Here is a 21,495-nt window from a genome sequence, read left to right on the forward strand (position 1 = left end):
GACATGCAGCAAGGCTGGGACAGCGTCCAGCGTCACCGGCCTCCAGGACGCTTGGCCACTAAATGCCGCGTGCCTTTGGTGAGTCTCTGCCCCGCGCCCAGCAGCATCAGGTGCTAGGACTGCTAAGAAGAAAAACCACCCCGCTCCACGGCTTCAGGGACTTCCTTATCTCCTTCGGTGAAGACGACTCGTTTTCAGACTTCAAAATGTTCCCCAGACCCAAGGTATGGACTCCTGACAGAGGGACACCTGATTCAGTGTTGAAATCGGCGGCTGTCACCACACCTGTTCTCCAGGATGGAACGGACAAGGCTCACCCAGCCCCTCCCGGCTCTGCCCTGACCACATGCGCCGTAGCTCCAGGGAGGGGGGAGCCTAGGAGCCCCTGGGGTCGTTCTGAACGGGAGGCTTGTGATATTTGTTCCTCGGTCTCCAGGGGAGAAGAGCTGGGCGGAGGGGAAGCCGACAGCTGTTACTAGAGGTCAGTTTGTGTATCTGTGTGCGGAAACACTGACTGGGGTGCGCTATGTACTGGGGGCGGGGGCGGGGGCGGTGTGTGTGATGGGAGTGTCTTTAAATAGCTCGTTGGGGTTGTTGCCACATCCCTAAGTTCTGAGGAGGGGATCCTGTCACAAGGTTTTGGGGGGGAGATCTCTATGCTGCAACATCTCTGGAGGATTCCTAGGACGTTCCCTAAAAGAGGCCCCACAGGGACAGGGCCTGGGGGAAGGGACAGGGGGCACTGATACACCTGGAAGGCTCTCTGATCTCATGAGATCTGAGTTAGCCGGGGGTGGGGTGCGGGGGTGGGCTGACCACACCTCAGCATCTCGCTGCCCTGGGACAGTTTGTAGATTTTCCTCTCCTTCCCCAAGGGAGGCCCCGAGGTGAGAAATCATTCTTGTCAGGTCGTAGCCCCGGCCCCTGGGGGAGTGCCTGGCCTGCGGCAGATGCGCCACAAATAGGCTCTGAGTGAAGGAAGAGACGCCTTTAATTGTCTTTGGTAGGTTTCCCAGCGATCGCTGCTCCTGGTAGCCAGGTGGAGACATTGGAAAACGATATCGTGAAGGTAAGATTTCGAGCAAGCCAACCACAGGGAAAGGCAGGGTCTGTGAAATCTGAGTCTGCTCAGAGAAGGCTGAGGGCTGGAAAGCAGTGACTCGAGGCTCAGAGAGCTGAGTGGACAGTTGCTGGTATGAATCGGCTCACGGAGGGCAGTGGCCTCCGGACTGCCCTGCTACCAGTCCGGAGGCAGAGGTGGGTTTATTAACAACAGCTCCGCTGGACGCCACAGGGAGACAGACCCAGAGGCCAGGGTACTGCAGTAGGGGCAGCCACGTTGAAAAGTCACCTGCCCCTCGGAATCTAAGTAGGAAAGAAGGTTCCATTAACACGGGCAGTGGAAACATAGTCTAGGAAAAGGCATAGGGTCCTATTCTGTTGACCCACAACTCTAAATAATAATGAAAAGAATATTATTAATGACGATTAAAACTACCATTCGGTATGATGTCATTACGTCATTTATCCTTGACAACAGCCCTACACTGCCCAGAGGAGGAAGCCTCCCAGGAGGCCAGGTGGTGCCCCAGGGGTGGCAGGCGCTGAGCTGGTGACAACACGAGTCCTCTGATTAAAGGAAGGTTTAATTTCCAGGAGAAAGGGAATACGAAAAAGAACCCTTAAAACCGAGGAGAAATGGAGAAGTATAAAAATTGGCCGGGACAGAGAAACCCACTGTAGCATTAAGGGAAAAAAATATTCGCAAATGTCATTTGAATACAATGTTCAAAAATGATAAGAATTTGAAACCTCCCAGAAGTTGGGCTCTCATCTGGGTTGTTGGCATCCAGGAGCATAAAAATCAAAACCTGCAGGTCAAGTACGGGGAGCTGAAAATCCCGAATTCTCCATGCAGCTGCGGGCTCCGGTCCGGAGACGGGATGGGCCGACCCAGCTCCGCACGCCGGGAACGTCTTCAGAGGCGCAGGAAATAACAGATGCAAATATGCGACTGGAACGTGCAACTTCTAATTTAAATGGTAGTTAAGAGTTTACTTAAGTGTGTTTGAAGGTACGAAGTGGAAAGGGGCTCTTCTTCAAACCCAGGCCATCTTTCCTCCAGCATAAGTGAAACTTGGCCCGTTGTGTTCTTGAGGCTGATGACTGTTGGGGTGGGTGGGGTGGGACCCACTGTTGACCTGGCTTTCAGGGCTCCCACACAATTCATAGCACTAGGGACTAGGAAATGCGTGCATATTTAACTGGCTAAGTATTAGACACGAAATCACTTGCATTCTTAGACATTTTATATATATATATATCATATATATATATATATATATATATATATATATATATATATATATATAAAGTCAGGCCGTTCTAAAACTTGTAGTAAACCTCGAAGTCACAACAGCTCTGCTCCTGCGTTCACGGACGGGTCACATTTCCGGAACACGCCCTCTTGTGCTCACTGCCCTGTCCTCCTCCTCTCCCTTTCGGCCACCCTCTCCTGAGCCCTTGCCACATGCCCGGCACCGAGCTAAGTGTGTCACATGAGCTGCATCGTTCCGTTCTCACAACGCCGGGAGAGGTAGATGCTATTATGCCCGCCTCACAGACAAGGGACTTGCAGACGGAGGAGTTGGCATCAGAACCAGGCGTTCACCCGAACTCTTAATTCCCCCCTGGTACCGCCTCCTATGCTAGTTCTCTGCTGCCCCGGGGCCGTGGGCCTGGGGACCCGGGTCCGTCTGTCCTGCAGCAGTAGTCGTGTGTGCCCGCAGCACATCGGCAGGACATCGGCGGAGTGGGAACGGGACCTGAGCGCTGCCACGTCGGCACTGCCCCTTGTGTGGTGGCCTTTCGGGCCTCTTCTGCATTAGGGCGTCTGTCCTCTGTAGCCGGGGGCGCCGGCCCTCAGTCCGGCCTCTCTCTGAGGAGCGGCAGGACAGCCTCATTCTCGGCGAGGTGACCATCAGAGGAAGCGGGCACGTCTTACAGAGACATAAGGAAGTGACCAAGCTGACTTGGCAGACTGACTGAGATTGAGGGCTCAGGTATTATTCGGGGCGAAGGTATCTATCAGGGAAGAAGGCTCCTCCCCCACCTCCCTACCTCCTTAACTCTTTCTCTGAAGACGAGTTCTATCTGTTTAATTTTATGAAGGAGCAAACACCAGGAAATCGCATCGCCCATCCTGTGTTTCTGTCTCCTCACACGTTGTAGGTTTGCTTTCGTTTTTAACTCCGGTTTCTCTTACTGGGGACATTCTGTGCTTCCAGGAGCAGGACAAGCCACTCACACCACGGGGCCGATCTGCGAATCGGGAACGAAAACGGCTACGACGACGCTGTTGAGAAGAGAACAAGCCGCCTCCGCAGAGGAGCAAAGAGAAACTGATTGAACAGTGGGGGGAGGCAGAAGGTTTATTATAGCTCATCCCCTCCATCGTTTCTGAGAGGGACCAGGGGACGTGTGCAACCGGAGAGAAGTAAGATTACAGAGCGACTCGGACAGCCACCGGGCAGCGGGAACCTCGCGTTCACCCCGTTCTGCATCTGGGAGGTCGTCCTGTGAAGCAGTCTGTCCTAACCGGGCAGGAGAAGTACATTCCCCTCCGTCCTCTGCTACTCTCAGAACCCCCACCCCCACCCCACCCTTTTCTGAGACTCGGAACCAGAGCCCTCGTCCTGGTCTGTGAGCTTCCTGGAATTTGGTGGCTGGATTAGGGCTCTGCGTCACGATGATGACATCAGTGCTCTCAAGGTCAAACATGAAGACCCTCAAGAACCTGGTGCCGGCCCGCTGGTGGGCCTCGGTAATCCTCCCGCTGCCCCTCGCCGCGTCACCAGTCTCTGAAGTCAGCTCCCCCGTAAGCAAAAGCGTGAATGCTCGGGGAGCCACACAGCTCGCTTCTTGACCCCACCGGCCCCCCTCTCAGCCTTGGCCTCGCACTGTTTTTGGAATCGCAGGGCCAGAAACCACGCCTGGAAGTTCTCCTTAACTCTCCACAGAATGAAACGACGGCCTTCCAAATCCGAGAATAAAAAAAGCACCCCACCCCACCCCAGACACCTCTCCATCTCTCTCTAGAAACTGCGGGCCTCGAAATCAGTGTCAGTAACCACTTCACATCAGAACGGCTCACGCTTCTGCTGGGCTCTCTGGTTTTCGGCACTCACGTTCATTTTCTTCAATTCACTTGTCCCCATCGGACGGTGTGAGGTAGGCACCTCACATTCCCACGCCCGGCAGGAGAACGTCAAGCTCAGAGGCAGATGGAGTTGCCCCAGTCCTGGGCAGCGTGGTGGGATGTCCGGGCCTAGACCCAGCTCTGATGTGGTCTTACTCCCTGTCCCACTGCCCCCGCCCTCCTGAGACACACATTCTTGCATGTCCATTACTATGATTTTTGAAGCCTCGATTTATTTTCAAAATGGTTTCAGAACTGAGTCACTTCCTGGGTGCATTACTCGTGTAAAACTAGCAACCCTAAGGCTCTTCAAAACCATTTAATTTGAGCATATACATAAACAAATGGAAAATTATATTCACAGTGGGCTGCTGTTTCCAAAGTTAACCCGCCCCCGAGATCCTGTAGCACAGAATCTACGGCATCTGAGACACAGAGGGCCGTGTAGCGAGCAGAACACACAGCCCCACGGAACTGTGGATGGTGGTCCCCTGTGATGTGGCCAAAAGAACAAATGTATTCAGAATGAGACCTCTTGGCAAAACGTCTGAGAACTCTCACTTACGCTGAGACTGCAGAGCCAGACTCGTCGTGAGTGCCGAGGGTTAAACCGGAAGACCAGCTCCAGGAAAGGGAAGCACGTGTGCAGCGTGCTCCGTATCTCTCAAGGTGCTCTGCGATGTAGTATCTCACCGGGTACTACTGCGACACACACACCGCGTGCCTCGTGCCGACCACGGGTGCCTGTGTGCCACCGATTACGTGGACAGAGTTAGACGGGAGTGTCAGGGGCCAGTGCACGCCCCAACCCTTCTGCAGTTTTTGCTCTGAAGGATTCAGCTAGACGAAATATTTTTAAAAGGCTAATACTGATGTTTATAATGTTCATACTTGTCTTCAGTTTCTCATCTCTAAAAGGTGGGCCTTGGCCAGAAGACCCTCGGATCCCTCCTGCTCTAGGTTCTGGAGCCCCGGGGCAGAAGGGCACCTCGCTTTCCAGCAGTCCCAGAGTCAGGGTTCCAGCACTCGGTACAGTTCTCTTGGAACAAGTCCTGGCTGTACCAATTCGTGATACAGAACAGAAGCAAAGCCAGACTCACGGGGGCAGAAGGGCTGTTTGACACTCAGGAGTCATCTGTGGGGTTTCCCCAAATTCTCATGGCACGATGTCACCCCACACTGGTCAGCCCTCTGAGTATCTGCTTCTCCAGCTGCCCGTGTGGTTGGCATTTCAGGGTGTGCACCTGACATTCCAGAGCCCCTGTGTCCCTTCAGTTCCCGAGTGGCGGTCGAAGGTGAACGTCCAGGTTGGGAGTGTGCAGCTGGGAGTGGAGGAGCCCAGCGGCCGTTCCTGCTCAGCACGCGGGCACCATCGGAGGATGCGTCTGGATGCCACTGACACCGGCTCCATCCCTGGCCCCTTAGGCTTCCTCGGGGGAGTCATGCCATCTTTCCAACCGCCTGGGAGACAGTTCTACGGACTGCCCTACAGCCACCTCGCATCCAGAAGTCCAGAGCTCCATTCATTACGCTGTACTCCTCCTCCTCACGAACCCGCCCCTTCTTAGCAAACGGCAACCCATGTGTTCAGTGGCTCAGTGTACAGAATGCTCCCCCCTCAGATCCAGGCGGCCGACGGGGTTATCAATGGCACCCTGCTGTCTCTCCTAGTCCTCTGTTCCGTCTTACTAATATTTCTCAGTGGCATAAAGGGACGGAGACAAGAACAGTGGGAGGGAATATATTCTCCACAACTATTAAACAATTTTTAAGATGGGTTCTATTTACCCAAGAACACAAAGAGGTGGTGAAGACTGAGCAGGGAAGGGCAGCTACAAAGACCTCTTCCTGCTACTGAGCTCTCCGTTCCCTTCTTTGTAATAAAACGGGTAAACAGACGCTCCCAGAAAACAACCAAAACACTGGAGTGGGCTGTACAACCAGGCTCAGCAGACCACCCAGGATGGGTGGTCCAGGTGTGCCTGCCCTCAGGAAATGCCGTGTGCGTGTGTATGTGTGCGTGTGTGTGTGTGTGTGTGTGTGTGTGTTACATACCCATGTTTAGGTTGAGAAAGAGAAAAAGAAGAAACAGAGGAAGGAGGAAGAATGAACCCAGTGTAACTGGTTTTGTTTTATTTTAAAAAGAGCTTTTTAAAATGGCATCCGTGGGAAAAATGTTGTTATGTATTATGTGAAAAAGAAAATCCACACCAACGCTCTGGGTGGGGTGGAAAGAAGAAGTCATCTTACGAAGTCTGTTTTCTAACAATTGAAAAGTCTGGGTATGTATTCCTCGATAGAAGACAGGGTAAATGTGGTCCACAGAGACAATGGAATACTACTGGGCCACAAGAAAGGATGAAATACGGCCATTTGCGACAACATGGATAGGTCTTGGAAATGTCATGCTAAGTGAAATAAGTCAGTCAGAAAAGATCAAGAATCATATGATTTCACTCACGTGTGGGATAGAACACTTTAAGCAAGAAATGAACAAACAAGGAAAACAGACAAAAGCTCATAGACACAGACAACGGTATGGTGGTTATCAGAGAGAACGGGGGTGGGGTGGGGGGATGGTAACGGGTAAAGAGGATAAACATATGGCGATGGAAGAAGATCTGACTTTGGGTGGTGCACACACAATGCAATATACAGGTGATGTAGCACAGACTGTGCACCTGAAACATATAATTTTAACCAGTGTCACCCCAATAGATTTAATTGGAAAAGCGTCTAAACAGATTTCACCAGGGGTTCTTCACTTTCTTGGTGCCATGAACCCTGTCGGCAGCCCCAGGAAGCCTATGGACCCCTCCCCTCCCAGAATGTTTTTAAATACATAAAATACAAGAAGTGATAAAAGCAACCAAGAATGAATATTGTTTTCAGAATAATTTAAAAATTGTGACATAGTTTAAATACATACTTATGTATTGATCTGCCTAATAACAGGAGCGACAGCTTATCGACTGCCATCCTGTGAGGTGGTAACAGGGTGGGCAGTAATCTGAGGTATCTGTCACAACGTAATGCCGTACGAAAATGTCCGTGGTGTCTAGTGGTGACTCACTCTACTAATGTGGTGTGTGGCTGATCTCCGTAAACGGAGGAACTATTTAATTTCACTGAGAGGTTGTGAGGATAAAGATGCAATTGTTTTTCCCACCCAGGTTCACAGACTCCCCTGAACTGCATCCCTAGTGCCCAGGTCAGGAACCCTGGCCCTAAGCAAACCCGGCGAGCAAGGGCGCCAGTTTCTGGCTGGGGCCACGGAGAGAGCTGCGCTCTGTAGGTGGGCCACTACCCTGGTCTGCCAGCGTCTGACCACCGCTGTTTCCCGCTCAAGTGATGAACTAGTGGCTGAGACTAGTCCTTCTTTCTTGGTCGGGCACCCAAGGGCCTCAGTTTTCCAGCCTTTCCTCCCATTTCTCCCCTTTTTTTGGAAACTGGTCTGACACGACCATCCTGAGGTCAGAGCAGCTATTGTGAGTGCTACACCCTTGTCAAATATTTCTTTCCATGAGTAGCCAACTTTTCACGGGTAGGCAGAAAACTCATGAAGGGCAGGAAGCCGTCTTATACTAATCTGCATTCTACTTGCACAAAACAGCCAATGAACAAATACTCTCAGGTTAGCTGTAAATGCTTGCTTTGCAGGGCATTCCACAGACATTCCAAGTGTGAGACAGGGCCCGACTCCTCACCTTGACTCCCAACATGCACTCTGTGGACTTCTACCCTTGCTGTGACGTCAGCACCCATCTCAGGCGCCTGGAGGGAAAAGGGCTCTAAGGCCAGCGGGAGGAGGAACGCAGCCTGACCTCTGGTGGTGCAGTGGATAAAGCGTTGACCTGAAAATGCTGAGGTCGCCGGTTCGAAACCCTGGGCTTGCCTGGTCAAGGCACATATGGGAGTTGATGCTTCCAGCTCCACCCCACCTTCTCTCTCTGTCTCTGTCTCTCCCTTTCTCTCTCCTCTCTAAAATGAATAAATAAAATTAAAAAAAAATGGAACGAATCTTTACCTGTACCATCGCACTTACAGAGCATGGCCTCCAACTGGCTTCAGAAGATGGTAGCTATTTATTGATACTGATCTTCTAAGCTTGCAAATCACCTTAGCTGTGCTATGCTGGACACAGACGCCCGCTGGAGGCCACTGCTCTCCGGGACAGTTGAGCCATCTCCAACGCATCCGAAGGGACAGACTTCGATGGTGGAACCCAGACAAGGTCAGAGAAAGTCCACTCCCAGGGCTCATACTTGACTCTGTCTGTGAATTCCCTGGGCAGCGTGCTCAAATGCAGACTCCTAAACCCGGGAATTCCATTGTAAGGAACTGACGTCCATGTATCATACATGTATGTACTTATACCCGTACCAAACATGTTATTAAGTCAGTTCTTCTGAGCAAGTCAAGACTTGGTGGAATTTAATTATACGTTTGCTATTGTCTCAAAAGCATCTCTAGACTCTTTTACAATTTTAATTTTTATGGAAGGAAGTCTTGGTGGCAGGACATGGGGGATCTGATTGTGGGGACAGCATGTGGAGAGACTGCAGACCCCGGGGGGGTGCTCAGCTGGCTGAGACAAAGCATGGGTCCGTCCAGCCACCACACGGAGACTCAGGGAGGACAGAGGAGAGCTGACAGAAGAGAGAGAGGCCAGCCCGGGGCAGGAGAGGGAGCCAATGTGAAATACAGGAAAGGAGGACTGGCAGGAAGAGACGGAGAAAACGGAGTACTGACAACCAGGAATGATTGTAATTTGACATAAGAAGAACTGCAAAGACTTCTGGGAAAGAATGTCAGAAAGGTCACTTGAAATTCTGTCGCCTGTCCTGTGAGCTAGCAACACTGAGTCATTGATAATGAGCAACAGAATTAAAAGTCCATCTCTTCCTGAAAAACACTTGGTGGCTCATAAGAAAACTGGGAATGAGTCAGTGCCCCCCCCCCCCCAAAAAGCCTCAAGTTCTTATTTACAGTGCTTAGAGGTGAGTAAATTTGGCTCTGAGCTTCTTATATCGACAAATAAAACCTTTTATGAAAAGTGTAGTCTTGGGCACAGTCGGGATGAGTTCCGCTCTAGCTAAATCTTGCCAAGTGTGAGTTACATCACAATGGTGGTAACATTCCTTGAATTATCTCTCATTTTGCAAGTCTCATTAAACCCTAGGTGCATGACAATAGATGATCTGTGAAAAAGAAACACCTCCAAGTTTGCTTTCGCGCTGAAAGTCCCGTGATCGTATGTATTCATTTCAAGTCAGAGGCAAGAACACAACTGCCCGAGGCGTGCAGGAACTTCCCAGAGAGGTCAACGAGTGGGAGAGGGACACTACGCAACAGGTAGCTTGGATCCAAGAGCACTACTTAGATTGTTTGATATATTTTAAGACAGGCTAATGTGAAGGGTCTGGAAGCCCCAGGAGCAGCGGAGCAGGTCTCTGGCGGACTTGGACCCTGGTCCGTCCAAGCTCAGTACAGCTGGCAGGATCTACTTCCTTCTCCCCCTTCCCATGAGCCCCCAACCCATCTTCAAGCCAGCGACATCAGCTGACTTCTCCTGCCTAGAATCTCTCCTTCTTTGCTCTTAAAGGGCTCTTGTGATCACAGTGGGCCCACCAGGGTTCTCTCCTTTTTTTTTTTTTTTTTTTTTTTGACAGAGAGAGAGATTCAGAGGGAGGGACAGAGAGATAGGAAGGGAGAGAGATGAGAAGCATAAATTCTTCGTTGAGGCTCCTTAGTTGTTCATTGATTGCTTTCTCATACGTGCCTTGACGGGGGTGGGGGGTACAGTAGACCGAGTGACCCCTTGCTCAAGTCAGTGCCCTTGGGCTCAAGCTAAGGACCATGAGGTCATGTCTATGATCCCACACTCAAGCCACCGACCCTGCACTCAAGCTGGTGAACCCACACTCAAACCAGATGAGCCCACGCTCAAGCCGGCGACTTCAGAGTTTTGAACCTGGGTCCTCCGCGTCCCAATCTGACGCTCTATCCACCGCACCACTGCCTGATCAGACGTGTCCTCTCCCTAACTTAAGGTCAGTTGATTAGCAACCTTCCCGGCACCTGCAGAGCCCCCTTGCCATGTGGGGTGAGAGAACGTGGGAACACACTCCAGGATGAAGACCATGGGGGCTGAAGCTCTGCCGCCCACACCTCTGGTCTCGGGCTTCTGCATTTTAGAGTTAGAAGTAGGTACCAAGTTGTAGTAAACCTCTTTTTTAGCATCCTTTTTCATGATCCTATACTTTCGGCCTCTGACCTACTGATATGTTAATAGATTTCATAACATTAAAAAGTCATCACATTCCGGGAATACACTTGTCTATGCCACAGTGACTATTTTATTATACTGCTAGATTAAATTTGCTATGTCATCATGTTGGTTTTAACGTGTTTTTATAAATGAGAACCTTTTTTATTTTTTGCAATGTTATTTCTGTCAGGTTCGGGGGTTACACTATCTTGCTGAAACGAACTGAAAAGCTGTTCACCTACTCTAAGCTCTGAGACACCATTCCGAGCACAGAGAGTAAGCTACTCTAAGCTCTGAGACACCATTCCGAGCACAGAGAGTAAGCTACTCTAAGCTGTGAGACACCATTCCGAGCACAGAGAGTAAGCTGTCCGGGTCCAGTGTCTCTCGGATGATTCTTCAATAAGCTTCTCTATTTTTCATTGTTAGTCATCTGTTTAAGTTTTCCTCTCATTCCTTGGCTAATTTCCCATAAAACAATGTTCCATTGAGATTTTCTAATCAATTGGCATAGAGTTATACAATGTAAACTGTATTTTCCAACAACTAAAAAACCCCACCTATATTTGTCTCATTTTATTCTTTTTCCACTTTGCTATTTTATCTTTTTTTGTTTCTTTTCCACGGAATTAGTTCAGTATCCCATTTCCCCCATTTTTCTAGGTCATTAATTTTTTTTCTTCCTGTCTTTCTTAAGTTTATTTTGCTATTTTTTTCTATTTTCTTGAGATAGATCCGCTTCTTTATTTGCTTCTAAGTACACTTCTTTTTTTTGAACTAGACTTTGAAAAACTTTGTGCTTCACGGGCCATCCATCATCCAAGTCAACTTCCTGTTCAGGGAGACTCCCAAAATAGATGAGAGGCAAGTCCCCTCCCTCCCACCTGGTGCAGAAGCTCAAAGTGGGGCAGTCACCTCTCCCACCTCGGTGGTGTTTGGGTGTGGAGGCTGAAGGGGCCCAGGAGCTCCCACGAGATCCCTGAATCCCACACCCACGGCCCCTGCAAACAGCCAGCTCTCAGCTGACATCAGCAGCAGTTAGAACTCATAGGCAAACATCCTGTCAATCAACGGCCCTTGCGCCTCCTGTGGTGTCCTATGCAGGTGTGACTGGCTCTGGGCAGCCACCCCACCTCCCAGGCTGCCCCTGGTTTCCGAGTCCGGTTCTTCAGCCTTTGCCTTCACTTCTAGGAGCTACCTGATAGTTCTGCAAATAATTCCTTTTCTGCCTGAGTTAAGGGTTAACTGCTTTGTGTGTTTAAAACAGAATTCTGAGACTGGCATAGAGTTTTCTTTTGCATGGGTCTTACTGTCATTTCCTAACTATTTCACAATTGCAATTTTGGAGTTTCTGCCACCCAAGAGCTCTGATGTAAAACTTTTGAAAAATATCCCAGTTGGTGAGGTTTGCGTATTATATGCTTGTGGCCAGTTTCTAGTTTTCTTGTTGCGTCATAGATACATGGTCTGTGCACCATCTGCTTTTAGGAAGTTAGAAATTTTGAGGGTAGTCTCATATGATTAATTTTGTAAATTGTTCTATAAACAGTTTTAAAAGGTCAGCACACTTTGTAGCAACCAAGTTCAGCACCTACTTATCAATTATATCACTTATTTTTTTTCTTTTATTTTGCTTACCTGAGCCATCAAAACTGGAGTTATGCTACTGTTTGTCACTAACATTATGTTTATACCAAATTATCCTTGTGTTTTCTAACCAATTTAACTTTACATAATTTGATGCAATGTTATTTGGTACATATATGTTAATGACTAAATATTTCATTATAGTCTTTACTACAATTACTCTCTTTGGCCCATGTTATATGATAAATATGATGCTTTCCACCTTGAATTCTCCTTGGTCTGTTCTTAATAATGATCCACAGGGACACAGAGACTGTCTTTTGTTTCAATGTGTCCAGCTGTTGTTAACACAGTGCCTGACACACAGGTGCTTGTTAAATGTGCGTGAAAAGCAAGGGTCCTGGAAACCAGGGGGGCGGAGGAAAGCCCTGTTGGTCAAGGCTCCTGCTTGCATACAAATGCCAGTTCACTCATTCCCTTCAAATGACGGACTTTCCTACGGGAAGTGAACAGCCCTCCCTCCGTGCCTAAATAGTTAAAGGAAATTCCAGAGTGCTGCCCCACTTTAGAATTAGGGCAGCTGCGATTGAAAATCTCGGAAATAAAGCTCTTCGTGTCAGTATAAGTGTGAGGCAGCAATGGGCTCCCTGTGCAGCAGGGGCACACGGCAGGGTGTACACACAGAGAGGATTTTCCAGCTCAGGAACCCACATCCCACAGGAGGCAGCTGGCCCAGGCGGCACCGAGGGGCAGAGGGAGAGGGTGGAGCACAGCGCTCCGGAGGGAAAGAGCACAGTAAGAAAGGCAGGGGAACGAGAATGAGGCCACATGGATTCTTAGAAGATGGTGAAGCTCTTCCAAACACAAGAGTAACAGACACCAAGTTCCTGCAGAGGGCATCTGAAGGTTCTTTGTGCCACCCATACCAGAAATGACAGAAGAGGACAGAAGAAAATGGGAGCAGCCACCCTCCCTAAAGTGTCTGACAATGCTGAGAGCTCCCCAGGGCTTCCTGTCCATCTTCTCTGTTCTTACAGCTCCTCCAGGGGTGGTACAGCAGTGCAGAGAGGGTCCCCCTTCCCAGACAGCATGGACATCTGGGACCCAGGTGGCCACTGGGCCTGGAGGCCACCTCTCGGTCTCCAGGCCACACTGCCTTCTGTCCACTCAGAGTCAGACAGTTAGACCCTGGCCCAGAGCCCACTCAAGGACAGACTTCCCTGAAAGCATCCACCCTGGTCAGGGAAGCGGGAGGGACTCGTGCGGGCCTTCAGAATGCACACGGTCAGTCTGAGGGGACCTCCCGGGGCACGCCTGCTCACCAGCTCTTTGGTGACGTTTTGTGAATGACCCGAGGAGCCCAGGGAGCTGAGAGAGTAGAGTGGGCTCCCCCTGCACCCCACCACCCACCCCAGAGGCTGGCTGTGGCCGGGATGAACAAACAACTCAAAACACGCTTTCAAACGTGCAGAAGTGACGTGATGACAACAGAGAGGGGGAGAATGAGAGCGACAGAGAGATAATCAGAGAGAGACAGAGATAACAGCCAGAAAGAGAGAGGAGATCGCTCAGTATGGCAGATCACCTAAATCCTACTAGATCAGTGGTCCCCAGCCCCCAGGCCGCAGACCGGTACCGGTCTGTGGGCCATTTGGTACCGGTCCACAGAGAAAGAATAAATAACTTACAATATTTCCGTTTTATTTATATTAAAGTCTGAACGATGTTTTATTTTTAAAAAAATGACCAGATTTCCTCTGTTATATCCATCTAAGACTCACTCTTGACACTTGTCTCAGTCATGTGATACATTTATCCATTCCACCCTAAAGGCCGGTCCATGAAAATATTTTCTGACATTAAACCTGTCCGTGGCCCAAAAAAGGTTGGGGACCACTGTACTAGATGACAGAAAAACAAGGCGACTCCTGTCCCTGTGAAGATGAAGCTCGTTCTAGGCAGTATCTGGGAGCACTAGGCAGCAGCTGTCCCGTTACTCATGACAAGAGCATTAATCATTAATGACATGCACTTAGTCAGCCCTCCGTGGGCACCAGGGCTGCACTGGGCCCTTGTTGGTTACTAGCTCACCTAATCCCTAGAACACACCTAGAAGGTAGTACAAGGGTAACCCCATTTTACAGATGTGGGAACAGCTGGGGGTGGTCCGATAACCCTATCGTTCTTCAGGGACAGGACCAGGAGTCAGGCCTGTCCTTAGAGAATGTCCCCGGTCCCTAGGCTCTGCTGACAGGTCCTGCGCTTGCACCAGAGTGTGCTCCCCAAGAAAGCTTCTCCTCTGTCCCCAACCGAAACACAGACCTCACGACTCTGCTCTCCTTCCAAACATAATGAACACAGGGAAAGGCTCTTCGGACCGCCTGGGAAACTGCATCTTCCCTCTCTCCTCTCCCGGCACCAAGCGACACTTACCTGTGTGCCCAGAAAGGACAAGCCCAGCCCCCTCACCGTCCCCAGGGGGAGGGAAGCCGAGCGTGACAACCCCAGCTTCCAGCACATCATTGTGTTTTTCCCCTGGCTGCAAAAAGCAGAATTCTTTCAATGAAAACTTCCCATCTAAAAATAAAACAGTGGCAAACTCTGCGACTCTGCTCCTCGGTTGGAGACATCTGCTTTCCACTCGACTTCCTGAATGCAGAAGGTCCATTCGCCGGTCTGCTAACGGGTCCCAGCAAAGGCCCAAATTAGCTTCACAAACCAGAAAAACAAAGCTAAATAGGTTTGAATCACTGGGTGGCTCTTCCAGGAGGGCTGTGAGTAACTTCATTTTAAAATCAACTGTATGTTATTTATCTCACCCGCCCCCCTCCCACCCCTGGAGTGGCCCCTGACCAGGGATTGGCCAGGCTTCAGCCCTAGAGCCATCAAATGATGCTTGTGGTCCAGTGTTCTTCCTCTTGAGCCCACCCCCCAGCCTCCCGCCTTCTCCCCCTTTCCCTTCTCTGGTCTGCGTCTGCCAGCTATACGACACCAGCACGCTTGGCTGTGGAGTGCTGCTGTATGGACTACCATGGTGACTCGGACCCTTCAGAAAGGCCACGGAAGGGATCTTGGATATTATAGGAGGGGATAAATCTTAAGCAGTTGTACCACAGGAGAAGCCCATCATTAACTGGGATTAAGATCTCATGTTGGCAAGGGGATCTTACATCTAATTCATCAGGGATCTTTAAGGAACACGTAAACCTGTAGGTGACGGAGGGAACACATGAGAGTACGATGTGACTGTTTAGAAAGCGTTCTATATTATCCAAAGAGAGTTTGAAAACAGTATGAGAAAAGGAAGAAAGTTTTGTCACGGCCAGGAATCTAGGCTAGATCCTGGGAATGGAGGACTGAGTCCAACTGACACAAACGGATGAACAGAAGCAGTCAGGTGTGTAGTAATGGATAAAAATTTTATAAACAATACAGAGAAGGAGGTGCCCAGAAACCTCTTCAGGTTTGCAATTAACAACTCCCTACCTATAAATACCAACTGGACTAAGTCATTAGACTCCACGGGAAAGTGCAAAACAACAAACGATTCTATGTGAAAAAGTGTAACTTACATACTATTCCATCATATCTGTACTATACGTAATAGCAAAATTACAACCCAAGAAAGGATCCTGAAAATCCCTATAGATTATATCCCTGAAGATATTTAAACCACTGTGATATTTTGGCTTAAAAGTGTTCTCAAGATGAGCACGGGGCAGGAGTCACCAGGAAGCGTATGAGAAACCAAGCAAAGACTGTCACGTGTCCTTGTGAAACCCTGATGTGCCCTCACATAGAGGACCCGGTATAGTTTTGGTCCTCCCACCTGCAGAAGGCTATTGAAGGCCAAGAGAAACTGTCCACAGAAACCAATCAAAAATACCAAGGGAGCAGCAGTGATAACAGTAACACGCGACAATTACAGAGTGTTCGCGGTACGCCAGGCAGGGCTCTTAAGTGCTTAACGTGAATTAAATAATTTCTTTTCTCAACCATCCCACCAGGAAGGTGCTGTTGTTGACCCCACGCTAGAGGTGAGAAAAACCAAGGCACGGAGAGCTGACGTAGCTGTCTAACTCACGAAGTTAGCATCTGCACCCAGGCCACGTGGTGTGGAGTCCAGGCTGTTAACTATAGGCTACTCCCTGCCCAGGAGAGACTGAGCAGAAGTCCATGCTGTTTCACCTGGGGTGGGGGTGGGGGTGGGGGGCTAAAGGTAATTGATGTAGCCTAATAAAACCAAGACGAGACCTGGTAAGGAAATCATGGACACTAAACACACTGAAGATGGCTCAAGTTCAAATAAAGTAAATTATTCCAGGCAAATGAAAGGGAACCTGCTTCCCACAGCAGGAAGTACATCATAACATTTTATTGTCCCCAAGGAGAATGGGGACTACAAAATCCAACGGGCTCAAAAAGAGTGTTGGCAATCGATAACGTGTCACTGAGGGACCCAGGTTTGCTCTGAGGAGTGTGATCCTTTCTGGTATGAAGGAACAGGTTTTCGAGGCCTACCGCCCAGGAGTCTCCGTGGGAGTTTCTTTCAGAGGCAGGTTACGGACCCGAGGCGCAAGGGCCCTCCCTAGTGCGCAAAGCCTCCGCCTGCCTCTCACTACCCCTCCTGTAAGGCGGGTCTTCTGCCATCTCCTTGTCAACCTCGTCTCTAAGGGGCTCCAGCCCAGGCAAGGGCGCCGTCTGAGGCCGTGGGTAGCCGCTCTCGGTCTGAGCCCACAGGAAGTGCTTGCCAAATAATTCTCAGGGGCTGGGGACCCAGTCCGCTGCAGAAATCCTGCGCTGCGTCGCCGGTGGCCTAACAGTAGGGCCAAGTCTTACAACCGAGGACCTCGGGGCCCCACTGTGTTCCCTCTGCCTGCTTCCCTAGTCCCTCCTGGGGACAGCCAGTGGGCAGGGCGGATCTTGGCGGTCTTTGGGGAGAGTGACAATCCTAACTGTGGGCCTGGAAGTCTCCTGGTCTCTGCCCCTCTTTCTCTCTTTCTTTTCAAATGCCTCCAGCTCCCCTCACCAACCTCCACTCCAGGACTGGGGAGGCAACACCTGCAGCCAGCTCGCTGGGCCACCAGTGACCCAGGGGTAGAATGCTTTTATTTCAAGGGCCTGCTGATTGGCAGCTCCACGGAACAAAGAACCCCCACTCGGGTGGGGTGCGAGTGCTCAGGGCAAAGGCCTCCGGCAGTGCGCTGGGCAAGGGGTGTTGCAGGGCGTGAAAGAGCAAAAGAAAGAGTGTGCGCTGGGCTTGGTGAACAGGACCCGTGGCGGGAGGCAAAGACGCTGAAATATTAACTATTACTGAGCTGCTCGGTTTCAAAGGATTAAAGAGATACACAGGCCGACTCTCCCCAGCCCAGGCCTGCTCCATCCGCTCCCAGGTGGTTCAGCGCAAGCGTCAGAGGCGGGAACGGAGGCGGCCTCTGCGTCTACTCACCTACGCAGTTATCGCAAAGGCTACAGTGAGAGGCACGAGGGGGCCGGAAAATCTTGCAGGTGAAACAGTATTTAAGTTTCACAGTCTGGCCATTGATGATGACTTCTTTGGTTCTGGGAGGTGGGCGGTACCCCCCTGAACTGGTGCCGTTGGCGATATCTGTGGAGAAAAGAAGAGAAAGAGCACAGGCTCTTAACAGAGCACGTCACCTCTGCAGGCCCTCGCACCGAGGGGGGCTGCCGTCAGCCTGCCTGAGCGCGCTGCCCACACCGGCCCCTCGGGGTACCTGTGCCTTCCTGCGAGGCTGCTGACACGGGTCACACAACCGAGCTGGGGCCCAGCGGGTTGGCTGTCCTACAACCCTTCGAGCTCCTGGCCAGGGCTGGGGACTGCGCTTAACAGCCCACGCAGGTGGGAGTGGCCACAGGCTGAGCTCTGGCCAGTGGGGTCTGAGAACATTTTGCACAGCCTGGCAGGTGGGAAATCTCTCCCCAGTTCCACCCACTCAGGGGGCCACAAACTGGGGACCTTGAATGAGCACCAACACACAGTGTGGCCGTCCCTGAGAACTCTTCACTGGGCCTCACTGATTACCGGGCGTCAAACCCCGAGTGTTTGTTAAATATCTGAAGGTCTGGGTTTCATTTGTTACAGCTGCCAGCGTTGCCCTAATTACTACTGTGGGTGATACTTACATCAGGGACACTTTCCTTCCCCTACAGCAGGCGTCCCCAAACTACGGCCCGCGGGCCGCAATGCGGCCCCCTGAGGCCATTTATCCAGCCCCACTGCACTTCTGGAAGGGGCACCTCTTTCACTGGTGGTCAGTGAGAGGACCACTGTATTTGGCAGCCCTCCAATGGTCTGAGGGACAGTGAACTGGCCCCGTGTAAAAAGTTTGGAGACCCCTGCTACAGTGTACTACAAATCCAGCTCAACAAACTCTCTATTTTGCCCATTGGCCTCCTCAAAAGGTAACAGGGTATTGGATGGGAGGAATATAGATGTAAATATATATATATATATATATATATATATTTTTAAAAATCATTAAGTATATCTCTTCCCCCACTGCAAACAAAATCATTAAGTGTATAGTTTAAAAATAATGTCTATATTTTGTTTATTGCCTGCCCTTTTATTTTTTAGAGTCAGTTTTTTTAAATGTTGAAGAAAAGACAAATATGTCTAATTTTTAAGTTTTGTGTTATCTTACAGCCTGGCCCTCGTCTCTGAGTTCACATGAGAATCACCAGGGAGCTTGTAAAACTCTCCTGATACACTGGACCCGGCCCCAGCCCCAGCCCCATTACATCAGAGACACCTGGGCTGATTCCAGTGTGTCGCAGGGATGCGAGTCTCTGCTCCGCGGGCAGGGAAAGCATCCAGATTTATCCTCCTCTGGGCCCCTCACAGCCCCCGGAGTTTGCCAGAGGCACTGGGGCAGCTAGCTGTGCAGTCCCAACAGGCCACAGGGGGAGGCCGGACAGCAGGAAGATCCGGGGCGCTCAGCCAGCCCCCTGTGACTGATAACACGGGCGGGGCGACCCTGGTGGCCGGAGGAGACCGTGGGAACCTTCACGGCGTTCCCGCAAAACAAAGCCAGGACCTCTAAAGGTAGCTGTCCATTTTAATCCATCCACACTGACGGGGCACACTACCCACAGCGACAACAGCGGCACTCTTCCGGTAAATTTCCAAAGAGGCAGGAAGGAGTCCCACCACCCACTCAAGCCCCCACACAAACTCAACCTGGGGACCGGGTCACATGGAGAGCTTTCAAAGCTACTGACATTTGCTTCGGCCCTGAGATTCTGATTTCACAGGTGGGGGCAGTCCGACATCAGGGGTTCCCAAAGCTCCCCAGGTGTGGGACTCTGCGCCTAATGTGGGGACCACTGCTCCAGGGCCAGGCACGGACCAGCTGCCGCCCGCTCCTCCGAGCGCCCGTCAGAGAAGCAGGTCCTGGGCCCTGCCCCCGAGCCAGTGCCGCAGAATCAGCAGTTGCCAAGGTCCCCTGGGGTTCGTGCACGTGGGAGCTTGAGAACCCTGCTCTGGGGGCCTGTGGACCCTCCCCACCCGCACATCATACACGCCGTTCACCCTCACATTCCTGTGTCACACACCCGAATACACGCACGTGTGTGATGAACAGCTAAACTTAGAGGACACAATTTCGCTCTTGTGAAGCCATTTCACAGGTCACTCCCAGCCACCCAAGCACTGTGCTGGGGAGAAGGTGGTTGTTTGGAAGAGCCGGTGGTATCTGCCCCCAGCACGGCCGCCCCGAGTCACTGTCAGAATCCACAGCCCACGGGTCATGATTGCAGGCCCCTGCCTGTACCCCAATTTTCTTTAAGAGCCCTGAAATTTGCCCCTAGCCCTTCAGCCTAAAGCTTTGGTATTAGTGGAAACACCAACCCCACTGGCAGGGGGAACGTTGTGAGTGATGACTCTTCATGGAAAATGAAAGCTCCACAGGCAGGTGTTGGAGGGAAGGAGAGTCGAGGACCCCTGAGGCCCTCTGAGGGAGGGAAGGCAGAGTGCAGGGCGGGGCTGGGGAGAGGGAGGGAAGGCAGAGTGCAGGGCGGGGCTGGGGAGAGGGAGGGAAGGCAGAGTGCGGGGCGGGGCTGGGAGAGGGAGGGAAGGCAGAGTGCGGGGCGGGGCTGGGAGAGGGAGGGAAGGCAGAGTGCGGGGCGGGGCTGGGGAGAGGGAGGGAAGGCAGAGTGCGGGGCGGGGCTGGGGAGAGGGAGGGAAGGCAGAGTGCGGGGCGGGGCTGGGAGAGGGAGGGAAGGCAGAGTGCGGGGCGGGGCTGGGAGAGGGAGGGAAGGCAGAGTGCGGGGCGGGGCTGGGGAGAGGGAGGGAAGGCAGAGTGCAGGGCGGGGCTGGGAGAGGGAGGGAAGGCAGAGTGCGGGGCGGGGCTGGGAGAGGGAGGGAAGGCAGAGTGCGGGGCGGGGCTGGGGAGAGGGAGGGAAGGCAGAGTGCGGGGCGGGGCTGGGGAGAGGGAGGGAAGGCAGAGTGCAGGGCTGGGGAGAGGGAGGGAAGGCAGAGTGCGGGGCGGGGCTGGGAGAGGGAGGGAAGGCAGAGTGCGGGGCGGGGCTGGGAGAGGGAGGGAAGGCAGAGTGCGGGGCGGGGCTGGGAGAGGGAGGGAAGGCAGAGTGCGGGGCGGGGCTGGGGAGAGGGAGGGAAGGCAGAGTGCGGGGCGGGGCTGGGGAGAGGGAGGGAAGGCAGAGTGCAGGGCGGGGCTGGGGAGAGGGAGGGAAGGCAGAGTGCGGGGCGGGGCTGGGGAGAGGGAGGGAAGGCAGAGTGCGGGGCGGGGCTGGGGAGAGGGAGGGAAGGCAGAGTGCGGGGCGGGGCTGGGGAGAGGGAGGGAAGGCAGAGTGCGGGGCGGGGCTGGGGAGAGGGAGGGAAGGCAGAGTGCGGGGCGGGGCTGGGAGAGGGAGGAGCAGACGTTCTACGTGACCTCTGCGAGGACACCTTCCGCCCAGAGTGATTACCGGCTGTGGAGCCATCCCGAGGACTCTGGGTGAGCTCGCCACGCAGAACAGCCTCTCTCAGCGGGTGCCCCACCCGCCGGGCACCCCAGGTGCCTGCCCTGTGAATGGTGCTAAATTCAGTGGGCACATGGGGCGGCACTGGGCTCCCACATGTACACCCGGGCGGGCGAGGGTCTCCACCGATTCCGTAATGAGGAGGGAACAAAGACACAACATGGCGCGTACCCCCCTGAGTGCCGGGGGAACAGAGCGGGCTTTGAACACATCAAAGATAAGGTCAGGTCTCTGCCGGGCCAGCTGGGTGTCGCTACGGCTTAAATTAGTCATGACCTGGTGCCTCGCTGGCCTCGTGTCGGCTGTGGAACCCACTGTGTCTGTTTAGCTCTTGCAAACATGGGCAGAAAAACGAGAAAGTCAGATACAGGTTTAAACTTCAATAGTGTTTGTGTTACTTTAATCAGAAAGATTTAAAACCTGATTTGCCAAGGAGATA

At 52.0% G+C, this 21,495-nt stretch overlaps 1 protein-coding gene across 2 annotated transcripts in view; it reads right to left on the reverse strand.

The window, feature by feature from the left end:
- The window catches only part of ZDHHC14 (zinc finger DHHC-type palmitoyltransferase 14), a 252,365-nt gene that overhangs the window by 47,736 nt on the left and 183,134 nt on the right, over nt 1–21,495 (reverse strand). For both annotated transcript variants that reach the window (XM_066372942.1, XM_066372943.1), the window contains exon 3: nt 17,506–17,664. In XM_066372942.1, coding sequence (XP_066229039.1) covers nt 17,506–17,664 — 159 coding nt within the window. The remainder of the gene's footprint in view (nt 1–17,505; nt 17,665–21,495) is intronic.

Source organism: Saccopteryx leptura, chromosome 3 (assembly GCF_036850995.1).
Source record: "Saccopteryx leptura isolate mSacLep1 chromosome 3, mSacLep1_pri_phased_curated, whole genome shotgun sequence".
Lineage (NCBI taxonomy): Eukaryota > Metazoa > Chordata > Mammalia > Chiroptera > Emballonuridae > Saccopteryx > Saccopteryx leptura.